The sequence below is a fragment of the Capra hircus genome, chromosome 10, assembly GCF_001704415.2.
Source record: "Capra hircus breed San Clemente chromosome 10, ASM170441v1, whole genome shotgun sequence".
NCBI classification, from domain to species: Eukaryota; Metazoa; Chordata; class Mammalia; order Artiodactyla; family Bovidae; genus Capra; species Capra hircus.
In genome coordinates this window covers 74,235,826-74,248,507 of record NC_030817.1, presented here as the reverse complement: position 1 = coordinate 74,248,507, position 12,682 = coordinate 74,235,826, and the positions used below count along the sequence as shown (strand labels likewise).

The 12,682-nt window shown below is 46.0% G+C and overlaps 1 protein-coding gene across 1 annotated transcript in view; it reads right to left on the bottom strand.

Moving 5' to 3' along the window:
* Nucleotides 1-12,682, bottom strand: part of RYR3 (ryanodine receptor 3) — a 461,863-nt gene that overhangs the window by 64,933 nt on the left and 384,248 nt on the right. The window contains exons 66-67 of the mRNA XM_018053769.1: nt 5,357-5,677; nt 2,871-3,111 (exon numbers count right to left, since the gene is read on the bottom strand). Of these exons, the coding sequence (XP_017909258.1) occupies nt 2,871-3,111; nt 5,357-5,677 (562 nt within the window). The remainder of the gene's footprint in view (nt 1-2,870; nt 3,112-5,356; nt 5,678-12,682) is intronic.

Genomic DNA, 12,682 nt, shown 5'->3' with positions numbered 1-12,682 from the left:
GTGGCAGCCAAGTTGGCTGGAGAAAAACACAACTTGCTGATGGTCCCACTTTAAATCCACGACCACAGATCTCAAGTGGGGCCACTGATGCTGCCTTGCAACCATACCGCACTCCTCTGGTCCATCCACTCCCCCTACTTGCCAAAGCCATTGCCCCAGATCTTCTGCTTCCTCCTCAACCCTCCAAGTACATTCTCCCTACCCTCCCTCTCAGTTGATGTTCTTGCTTCCCACTTCACTGAGAATGGAAACAACCAGAAAAGGACTCCTACAGACTGCCAGCCATAATACATTTGGGTGTGTGTGCGCGCACGCATGTGTGTGCATGTGTGTGCGTCTGTGTGTCTGCCAGCAGCAGCACCCATGCACCCTACCCTCCTGCCCATCACTGTAGATGAACGATCTCAGGCGGATCCTCTGCCTGTTTGAATGCATTGCTTTAGAAATTCTCTCTCCCTCTCACCTCATCAATTTCTCTTCTCTCCAGTGGCTCATTCTCATTCATAAAGAAACAAGTTGAAAAGTCTCACATCTTAAAAACTCTCCTCTTGAACCTATTCTGCATCTAGCTAGCAGCCCACTTCTCTCTTCCCCTTTATAGTGAAACTCCCTGTGGGACTGCCGTAATGTTCCAGTGGTTAAGAATCTGCCTTCCAATGCAGGCTACGTGGGCTCGATTCCTGGTTGGGGAACTAAGATCCCTCACGCTGTGGGGCAGCTGAGCGCACACACCACAGCTAGAGAAGCCGGCGCACTGCAATAAGATGGCAACAAACAAAGCCCATGCAGGGCAGCTGGAGAAGGCCAGCACGCTGCACAGAAGACCCGGAGCAGCCAAAATAGTTAAGAACGAACACCTCCCTCAGCAAGCTGTCTGTAGTGCTGTCTCCAAGCCCTTCTCTCCTATTCTCTTCCACCCTACTCCAAAGAGGCCTTCAACTCCATCGCTTTATTGAAACTGCTCTTGTCAAGGTCACCAATCAGTTATTCATCATTCTTTCCTCCTGGAAATCCTTTGTGGAATTGGTACCTAGGACACGGCATGCCGTTGGTTTCCTCCTGTCTCACTGGTGGCTTCCTCTCAGTCTCACCCGTGGCCCCTTCTCTCCCGCCTGACCCGTGTACAGTCTCACCCACGGTTCCTTCTCTCCTGCCTGACCCGTGTACAGTCTCACCCGCGGCTCCCTCTCTCCCGCCTGACCCATGTACAGTCTCACCCGTGGCCCCTTCTCTCCCGCCTGACCCGTGTACAGTCTCACCCGTGGCCCCTTCTCTCCCGCCTGACCCGTGTACAGTCTCACCCGCGGCTCCTTCTCTCCTGCCTGACCCGTGTGCAAGGGTTCAGTCCTTGGAATGCTCCTCTCTCCCTCTCAAGCCTTGATTTATCTCCTTCAGTCTCATGGCTCTCAAAGACCACATACCAATATGTAGGCGACTCTCAAATTCTTAGGTCCACACCAGACCTCTCTTATGAACTCTGGACTCATGTAACTGCCCACTTTCATTTTTATATTGAAGAGGCAACTCAGATTAACATGTCTGAAAGGGATCTCTTTGTCTTCCCCTAAAAAACTTCCATACCCACAATCCCCTCCAACTTAATTGTTGGGAACTCCCTCCTTCCATTTGCTCAGAATCATCTTTGACTCATCTCTTTTCTCTTATTTCCAGTCTGCATGTCCTCAAGGCTCTACCTTTAAGATGTTGGGTCTAGAATCTGACATATTCTGTCAACCTTCATTGCTACCAGCCTGGTCCCAGCCACCACCAACTCTTTTTTTTTTTCTTTTAAATTGTAGTAACATACATGTCAAATTACTCATTAGCAACATCCAGTACATTCACAGTGTTGGACCACCACTATGACTATCTAATTGCAGGACATTTTCAGGACTCTGAAAGGAGACCCCAGTCTCACTAAGCAGTGGCCTCATCCCTCTCTGCCCCAGTTCTGGCACCACCAGTTTGCTCTGTCAACTCCAAATCACCCTCAGCCCTTGACTGGGCCACTGTGAGCCTCCCAGCCAGCCTCCTCACCTCCTTTATTTGCCCTGATCCATCACCACTGTGCTTGAAGACTGAGTCAGATCACATACAGTGTAGCTTCAACACTGCACCAACCTCTCATCTCACTCAGAGGAAAAGCCCTGTGCTCTCAGCCCCCTGGCCCACCCCTCAGCTCCTCTCTCTCTCTGGCCTCCCTGTGATCCCCTAACATCCCCACCCGTCCCTCCCTCAGGGATATTCCTTCTTCCTGGGGACAGACCTCTTCCCCAGATCCACATGGCTTCTGGCCTTACCTCCTTCAGGTCTCTGTTCAAATGTCACCTTCTCAGTAATATTCTTTTGAAACTGCCACCTGGCGCTCCTGATTCCATTTGCTTTGCTTGTATAATTTACTTAGGTAAGTACAGTGTACAGGTAAATATACAAGTACCAAGGGAAGTATATTGTAAATGTCTAAGTACTTTGTTTATCATTTGCTCACCCCACTCTCTTGCCAGAGTGAAAGCTCCCTGGGCCAACATCTTTTTTTCTGTAGTGTTCTTGCCTGTCCTCTTGAACAGTGCCTGGCACACAGTCAGTAATATCTCTTGAATGAGTGTGTGACAGAAGAGCAGAGGGGCGGAAGGGGTTGCTGCCGCCCTTCTTCAGAGGCCTGTGAAGATGGACCGGGTGGCCATGCCACTGATCATACAGAACCACTGGGCAAGGAAAGCGCTGCCCAGAGGTCCCACAGCAGGGATGGAGGCAGGGGGGTGGACTGGGGGGACGCTGCTGGTGGCAGCCGTGACCTCCCTCTCTCGCCTGTAACAAAACCCAGTACCACCCCTCCATCGGGGGCCAGCCCTGCCCAGGAGCCTCTGTACCTGCTGTTGTCCACGTAGCGGATGAGCATGGGGTAGAAGGCATAGAGGTCTCTGCAGAGGATAGCAAACTCGTCCAGGATGAGCAGCTCGGCCTCCTGCGTGTCGCCCTTGCTGTCCGCTCGCAGCTGCTCCTCCTCCTGCACGGTCTTGATGGCCTTCTTCTTCAGCTTCTCCAGGGTCGGGATGAAGTGGCTTCTCAGCAGGTCTGGCCTGGCTTTGCTGATGATCGGTTGGGCGTACACTGTGTTTGCAAACAAAGGGTCTCCCCCTCATTCCACAGGTTATGACAGTCGAGAAAAGGAAAGAAGGTGAGGCTATGGAAAGCCCTTAACTCAAACTGGCACCCTTCCTTCATCTTCTTCTTGGCATGTCTGTCTCATGAAGTCACAGTCGCTGGGGTGGGGTTGGGCATGGATGGAGCTACAGGAGAAGGTCCCTAATTCCTGTTTTGCTTCTTCAAGTTATGAGAAGAGCCACCCCTGAACTCTTTAGGCATGGCCCTTGCTATATTTCTGAGCTCTTCATAATAGACCATCCTGTTTCATTTTAGAAGAGTGACTTTGGCTACATTATAAACTCCTTGAAGGAAGTCTTTTATTTATATAAACCGTAGTGTGCTGAGTCAAGAGTACATACTTAACACTATGCTTTCTGGTTATTTTATAGAGAAATCTCTAAAAAATACACAAACCTAACTATAGTTCTCAGCCCCCAACACTTGAGAACTGCCAGCCTATTATCTTGGGGCTCCTCTAGGCCCCAAGAAAAGCAAATTACTATCATCTATAATGAATTGAGAGGCAGGCTAGGGTGGCCACTAAAAGTCAATGAGCAGAAATAAGCCATCAGTAGGACTTGGGACTATGATTCTGGACCTCTTAAAGAGAAAGATAAAACCTACATGTCTCACTGACTTTTTAAAATGCAATATCCTATTGGTCTAATTCATAATAAAGGTAAGAATCAGAGTAATTATTTAGATATGTGAAATAAAATTCTCAAGAGTCGTGAACCATTCACAAAGTGCAATATGTACTTTGTGTATTTCAAAGTTCTTTAATGTAGGGCTTGTCAGTTGGAGACAGCCTATATCCCAGCACTTTTAAATCTCACTGTGCCTTATTTTTTGCTTTCATAAAAAAGACTTTTTTAGAAAGAGAAGGTGAAGGCAGTTCTCTGTTGCAATGTGTTAATCAAGAAGTCGAAACTTAGTAGTATGATGGCTCACATTTAATACCTCGGTCCTCACCTGGGTGCATCTCTGCTTTGGACCTGGAATCAGAGGGGTTCTTCCAGATATGGGTGATTTGAGGTTGCTCTTGAAAACTGACTTTGTTTACACACCAGGAATGAAGTGACCTGACTGAATGAGATCTGGACACACTTGTGAAATAACAGGCCAAGTTCAGTTCTCATCAGTGTGCTGTGACTTCTTTCCTTTGTACCCCTGGGGAATCTAAGGGAGTTCATTCTTTGATTTCCTTCCTTCCCTTAATCTAGATTTACAAATGTAGAGCCCTCAACAAATTACTTTAGGGTTAACAATATTCTTGGGCTAAAAGGTAAGAAAGGAACACCAATTTACCTATTCACATGTTCCCAGGGGCCTATACTATCCAGGAGCCATCAGTAACCAAAGTATTTATTAATATAATTTGAATCTCAGTTCATTTCAGAGACAGGAAGAGGGTAGGAAGTTTACTTCCTTGGTCTTGCAGAGGGGTATCTACTCATTTGTCCAGGAAGCTAATAGTTCCTATTGACCCAATGGCTGTGTTTCATGGTCCAGGAAAGTGTAGGGGTGAAACAGCTATGGTGAAACTGTGTATCTAAATTGCAGGTCTATCAAAGGCAATGACTTTAGCTTCTGTCTCCTCTGACTTTACTGTGACAGAGGACCCTAAAATCTTCATGGTTTCCTGACTGTGGAAAGTGTGGTTATTAATTTTCCAAGCCTCTCCTTTTTTGAGAACAGAAAATCAGCAAGTAACTAAGAGCCTACTGCATGCAAGGAGTTCTAGAGGAATACAAAACAAACCCAAAATCCAAGTGATGCTACTATGAGCCTAAATCAGAGAGTGTCTTAGAAAGCATAAAGTGAGACACAAATGCTAGAAACTTACAGTACAGCCCAGGTGGGAGTGAGTTTCGTACATGTGGAAAACAACGCAGGGTCACTTACCCAGAAAATATGAACACTTATTACTGTAAGAGCAAATGGGATTCTTAAGTACCAAAAGCAAATGAGCAATCATCATCAGAGTCTTGCAGAGCTTATTAAGAAGGGCTTCCTGGAGATTTGAGGGGCTGGATTAGTTGGGGAGTCAGGCAGGAGCATTTGCTCCAGGAAGCCCTATAGGGGAATAAGTCAGTTCTTTTTACTGTTAAATATCTAAGGTGGGGAGCGGGGATAGCTTAATGATAGACTAAGAGAAGAAAAAGAGTCTAGGCATCTTGATGCCAGGGCTGAAAGACATGTGTGGTACCTGCAATGCGCTTCATCCAAGAGGCCTCGTCGATGCCCAGGTTGTTGTTGATGATTTTCAGAATGTTGCCCAGGATGACACTGAGGTGTTCAGACGTGACCTTGGTGCACCAGGGCCCTGCACTGGGGGGCAGGTGCTCGGGCCCCCGCTCCCACCAATAGGATAGGTAGTTGCACAGCATGGGCAAGATGACCTCAATGACGTGGGGCATCTCTGTGTACCGGGCCCCTGACTCAGCCAGGTCGTTGATTTCCTTCATCAGGCCTTCCAGCTGGGGGATGTCGGGGCACATCTCCTCCACTGTGTCTGGCATCCCCAGAACTGACCGAGAGGGTACAGGAATAATAAAGGGACAGTGATTCAAAACAAACCTCTCTCTGTCACCCCTCCTTTGATCTTGAGACATAATTTTCCACCCCAGAACCTCAAACAAATAAGCACTGGATATGTAGGAGCTATTGTAAAGGCTGCAGCTTCCGGGGGCTGGGTTATCTTCTAGATGGTCTATTCAGGTCAAGCTCAAGTTTAAGTTTATTCAACTTAAACTGAATCTTAAAGGAACATAACAGAGACACAGCTGAGGGACATTTCATAAGACTTCTCTGTGAAAAAGTCAGTCTCTTGGCTTCTGTCTCTTGGCCTCAGTGCACTCACTGCCAAAGGAGGACCCAAGCAGAAAAGCAACCCATAGATATGGAGCTGCCAATTTGTGGTTCAGCCACCTAGATCATGTCTGTACTGTTTTGAAAAGGAAAAAGAAACCTCTTGCATCAAAGATTCTTTTAGCTGGACCAGAGACAACGCTTTCCATCCAGTTGAAACCTGTGGGGAGCAGGAGACTGCATGTACACTGATTTCTGCATTTACAAAAGAAGTTATTGATGATGTGAAGTAATCTTTGCCAAGAGCTCTTGTCAATCACTTAGACCTTTTTGTTTTTGAAGGCTTAAAGGCAAGGAATAGTGAGTTAGCCCTGTCTTTTCCTCACAGTGAATGACTGAGGTCACTTCACTGAACAAGGACAGACAGGATGAGATGATTACAGAGTTCAACATGAAACGTTGTCAGGAAAAAGCCAAGAGGATATCTGTCCTGTTCTTCTTAAGGCAAAGGACACTCTTTTCCTCCAAGATGGGAGGAGAGACCAGAAGCAACCTGAACTTGCTGATGGGTGAGATGCAAATAAGGGCTCTGTGTGGCAAGGCATGGCCTAGTTGAGAAAGAAACATGAATCAGAAGCGCTGCAGAGCATGCTGGTCGGCAGCTCATGTGCAGACTCCAATCACAAGCTAAACTTCTTAGCGTGGGGCCAAAGCATCAGGCACCATGGAACCTAGGGAGTCAGAGAAGCAACGGGAAAATGTGGTGCCTTTTAGATCCACTAGTGGGGCACATTGGATCCACCAGAAGATTTGAGGACATTATTTTTGATATTAAAAGCAAAGCGCAAAGTTCTCAGGAATTTCAAAGGAAAAAGCAGGAAACTTCAAATAAAATGTGACATTTAGTGAGCTGGGTTCTCCCTTCAGGCCCTGTGCCATGGGGTTACTGCCAGTGTGAAATCTCTCTTTTCTAGATTTTAAGTCCATAGGAATGGAAGGGTTAATGAAGAAAAGGCCACAGCAAAGGCTTTGGCTTTTAGGAGTATCAGTCAATTGAAGGGTCTGTCTTGGTTTCCTTCATGATTGTACTGCCTGGAGCAAAGATACAGAATAATCCTGTGAAGATAGACTAAGAGATGAAAAGATAGTACAGGCATCTTGGTTCCTGGGCTGGGGTGGGGAGGAAAGGCATTTGTGGTACCTTCATCCAGGAGACAATGAATCTGTAGCTGATACAATTGGTTCTACAGGATGGCATGCAGCTGCAAATCAACGGACTCGGAAGAGCCTCCCTGCTATGGAGTAGGCCCTGCCGGGGGTGTCCTAACACTTGCCCTAATTATGTTTTTTTCTTGCTATTGGTATGGCCTTTGGTAAGAGGAAGGCTGATTACTCTTCTTTGGAAGTTAGGAGTAAAGCAATGTCCTTTAAATCCAGACAATTCAAAAGGATTAGCAGCACAAAGGCCAAAGAATATCAAACTTCTGTGATTTACAGCAAAGGGAATTATACGGGTCAGACACGATCCATCGCCAGTGCTGGTCGTTTGTAGAGGATAAGCCTGGACTGTACCTTGCCACAGAGCAATAAAAATCAGGGGTGACATCAATGTGGGGTCTGGGGAGACTCTCACAAACAAAATCATTTGACACATATGGTGTCAGATAATAGATACAAATGGTGAAGTCAAACATTCTACCTTCAGGCTCTGCACACAGAGCAGTGTCAACTGCCACAGACGCAACTGAAGTTTACAACTGTTGGCTATAAAATTATACATGAGAAGGCTCGGAGCATGTGTGTGTTTAAATGTCACACAGACAATCCATCGTCACAGACGCTTTTTTCTCCTCCTGCCTAACTCAGAGTTGCTTGAGGTTGCTTCATTGGAGTCATTATAATGACCTTTAAAAGTTATTTATATGTAATTGGTCCTCGAGGGGAAGAAACATTCGCGATTCCGGTGGTGTTTCGTACTTCAAATGCCGCATAATAAACCGGCAGAATGAATGCTGCTGAGTTATCTACCTGAAAAACAGCTCAGTTGGGTCCTGTTAGAATCAGACTCAAGACTGTAAGGGGGAACCATTAGAACACGCTGTCCTTTCATCTTCCATACCAGTGGCTCTCAAAGTGAGATTGTCCTGCCAGCAATGGCAGCATCACCTGGAAACTTGTTAGGACCTTTGGAATCTCGACTTCCTGAATTAGAAACCCCAGGGGTAGGACTTGGCATTCTTCAACAAGCCTTTTGAGTGATCCTCATACATGCTATCAAGAGAGAACCACTGGGAAAGACTGAGTTAGAGTCCACAGCTGTACTTTTTTCACCAGGCAGCTCTTCCCTCAAGATGACAGCATCAGAGAGCACCACTTCTGTAGTATTACATGGAAACCTACATGGAAACTGGACCTCCTTCCTCTCTGGTTGATCTTTTCCAATAAGGATTTGAAAAGTAAACTTGGCTGGTGAGTAGGATGTTTTGGTTAATCTATTATCCTGACTGGGCTTTCCTAGTGGCTTAGTGGTAAAGAATCCACCTGCCACTGCAGGAGACGCATATTTGATCCCTGGGTTGGGAATATTCCCTGGAGAAGGAAATGGCAACCCGCTCCAGTATTCTTGCCTGGAAATCCCATAGAGAGAGGAGCCTGGCAGGTTATAGTCCATGGGGTTGCAAAGAGTTGGACGCCTTAGCGACTGAGTATACACACACAGAGATCTAATTCTACTCACGAATGGAGTCAACAACAACAAGATTCTTATTAATAGACTACTGCCACACGTAACCAAAGACTTCATCTAGCACACAGCTAGATAAGCCTTTTCTAGACATATCTTAACAATTTTGAATGAGTTAAAAAATGCTCCAGGATGTTACAGGATAGAAGAGGTCCTAATATGAGTAACTCTGCTAGCAAAATGGACTACAGCCCACCAGGCTCCTATGTCCATGGGATTTTCCAGGCAAGAATACTGGAGTGAGTAGCCATTCCCTTCTCTAGGGATTGAACCTGGGTATCCCACATTGTGGGTAGATTCTTCACCATCTGAGCTACCAGGGAGACTCCACTTATTGAGATGACCAATTGACTGAAGCCTGGATAAGTCAGTTCCTATTGTATTTCTCAACCAAAGACTCACATCATCTGTCACATTCCTCTCCTTCCTCCCTCAGTCCCTCAGGCCACCTACTGTGTGTAGTGAATGAAGTCTACCTTTTCAGAGTCCAGTCATTGTCTGGCTCCAGGCAAACATGGTTATCCCAGAATACATATTTATGTACACTCTGCTTTTCGAGAGCTGGACACATCGTCAGAATTCACTCTTTGTTAACTGAACGATGAAAACTATGGGCTCAGAGGACTTGGGCCCTGAGTCCACAGTGTGTGACTGATGCATGAACAACAGTGTCGCAGCTAATCACAACCTTGTCCCTTCTTCCTTACGGAGAATGCGATGACAGATACTTATTTTTAATTTATGAATATGTCTTACTAAATCAACATAAAGGTATATAAGATAAGAAGAAACATTTCTAATAGCCCTTGAGAACAATGGGACACAGTCATTTCCTTCCCTCCAAAGCCAGTCTAGGCTTTCCTCCATCTGGGTCAATTTCAAATTTGCCTGCTACTTTACCTCTATGTCCCATTGCTTCATGGCAACTAGATGGGGAAACAATGGAAACAGAGACAGACTTGATTTTCTTGGACTCCAAAATCACCGCAGAGGGTGACTGCAGCCATGAAATTAAAAAAGACTCTTGCTCCTTGGAAGAAAAGCTATGACCAACCTAGACAGCATATTAAAAAGCAGAGACATTACTTTGCCAACAAAGGTCTGTCTAGTCAAAGCTATGGTTTCTCCAGTAGTCATGTACGGATGTGAGAGCTGGACCATAAAGAAAGCTGAGTGCCAAAGAATTGATGCTTTTGAAGTGTGGTATTGGAGAAGACTCTTGAGAGTCCCTTGGACTGCAAGGAGATCCAACAGTTAATCCTAAAGGAAATCAACCCTGAATATTCATTAAAAGGATTGATATTGAAGCTGAAGCTCCAATACTTTGGCCACCTGATGCAAAGAGCTGATTCTTTAGAAAAGACCCTGATGCTGGGAAAGATTGAAGGCAGGAGAAGAAGGGGATGACAGAGGATGAGATGGTTGGATGGCATCACTGACTTGATGGACATGAGTTTGAGCAAGCTCCGGGAAATGGTGATGGACAGGGAAGGCTGGCATGCTGCAGTCCATGGGTCACAAAGAGTCAGACACGACTGAGCTACTGAACAACAACTACCTCTATGAGTTCAAGAGCAAAGTAGATCTCTCTCTTTCCCAAGGTGCAAGCTCTACACACTGGTGACACAGACAGAGACACTTTTTCTTGAATCACAGCTGGAGCAGAATAAATACATCAGTATCCAGCTCTGTCATAAGGTTGGGGAGCAATATCTTAGCTGGCTTCTGTCTACAGATGCCACAGCCCTTCCTCATCATTACCAAAGCCTGCTCTGTCGTTTAACTCCTACTTTAGCTGCAAGACATAACTCATGTGGAATCATAAGACAGCAGAGAAAAACAAGGTTGGGACTATAATTTTCCTAGTCCATGAAAGGGGAGAAAGGGTGAGATGAGGCTGAGGGGATTGGGGAATTAACTGAGAGATGCCATGTGAGACTTTGGAATGTGGAGGCAACTTGGCAATATATCTCTTTCGATGAGCTCTGAGAACACTGGTCTCCACAGTATTTTAGCTCAACAAGAGAACTTTTAAAAGCAATTTTGTCTAAAATGTCCTGGTCATGTTTACTGGGGACCAGGTGCTGCTTTTATCTGAAGTGGGAGAAAAGCTGCCAAAGCTGCCAAAGCTTAGCACTCTGGATTCTCAGATGGAAAGAAGAGTGACAGAGAAAAATGTAGCAAGAACCCTTCTTCCCTCAGGACTCTTAAGACCCACGACAGTTTGAAAAGAGGGCTTGAACCAAATGGAGCTGAAAAACAGTCTAGTCATCTGCTGGTCCTGTGTGCCAATATGTTAAGAAAATACTGGTTAAGAACAGAATATACCTGGTTTGAAATGGTTTGCTATGATTTTTTTGGGGGGGGGGAGTCCTGCTTTTCTTAACATCAATCTAACCCATCATGTGGTAGCTTTTGCTTCATGTTACATCAAGTCAAGGTAGTTCTTTCCAGTTGGAGGCCAAGTTTCATTCAAGGTTCCTATTGGAAGAGCCTCTGATCTACTCCATTGTCCTACAGCAGGATCACACTTATCCATACATGGGGACTCTTCTCTTCCATCCCCCAGAAGCAGGTTTACCACCTGCCTTGGATTCCAGTTCCAGGTTATTCTAGAAGAGGGGGGTGGGAAAACTTTTCCTATAAAGGGGCCAGACCGTAAATATTTTAGCCATTGCAGGGCCAACAGTCTTTGCTGCCACTACTCAACTCTGTCGCTGCAGTTGAAGGGGAACAGAATGGGCCACCTCCAAATATGCCCCTTTGGATTACTTTGAGCTGATTACTTTTAAGAAACTGAAGATCCAGGAGAATGTCTGAAAACAGAGTTACCCTTTTGTAAGGGAAATCTACCTTTGTAAACAAAGTTTACCTTAGTTACGGGAGCCTGTACGAGAAGAGAGCTCTTACCAAAAGCACGGTGAGGCACACTGCTTACCAAGCCCTTCCTCTTCTCACTTTCCCATGGATTCCCACCCCGTCTGAAGCCCTAGACTCCTAACCTTTTCCTCAGGATGGTATATAAGTCTCAAATGTTGGGCTGGCTTTTGAATCTCACATTTTTTGGGGGCTCCCTTATGTACACACATGTCCATAATTAAGTGTTTTTTTCCCTCCCATCAATCTATTTCAGAGGGGAGGTCTCAGCCAAGAACAATGAAGGGTAAAGGGAAAATTATTTTTCCTTCCCTACACAGTGCTGAGGCCTTCCCTGGTGCCCAGTGGTAAAGAGTCCTCTGCCAATGCAGGAGAGGTGGGTTGGATCCCTGGGTTGGGAAGATCCCCCTGGAGAAGGAAATGGCAACCTACTCCAGTATTCTTGCCTGGGAAGTGCCATGGACAGAGGAGCCTGGTGGGCTGCAGTCCATGGGGTCACAAATGAGTCAAACACGACTCAGTGATTAAACTACACAACAACAACACAGTGCTAAAGCAGCCACAGACAACATGTAAATGAACGGATATGACCATGTTCTAATGAAACACCGTTTATAAAAATCAGCAGTGGGCAGATCTGGACCACAGCCTAGCACTGTTCTAGAACTCAGTATGCCAACACTCCTGTCAACTTCTCTTCTGTGTAGAATTTCAATTCCTTCTTGTGTTTTTCTATCCATCCTTCATAAAAATGAAGAACGCATGGTCATCATCCTTGGAAGCACAGCCTCGCTGTGGACTTGAAGAGTATACCAAGGTTATCAGTGCAGCCCTGTGCTACCCCCTTGCTCCCACTCTCTGGAGAGGACAGAGAAGGACAGTCACATCCCCAGGTGCAGCAGACAGGAGAACCTGAGCTCTTAGGATTCAAGGGATGTTGAAACCAACTGCACCATCTCCTCTTTTCACAGAAAGAGGAGACCCAAGTCTAAAGAAAACAAAGAACTTGCTTGTGAACCCAGTTTTCCAGCAAGATGGAGACCTCCCACAGGGCGCCAGTTCTGACCTCCTGGCCCCTCTCAGACCACATGAACCAACAGGACT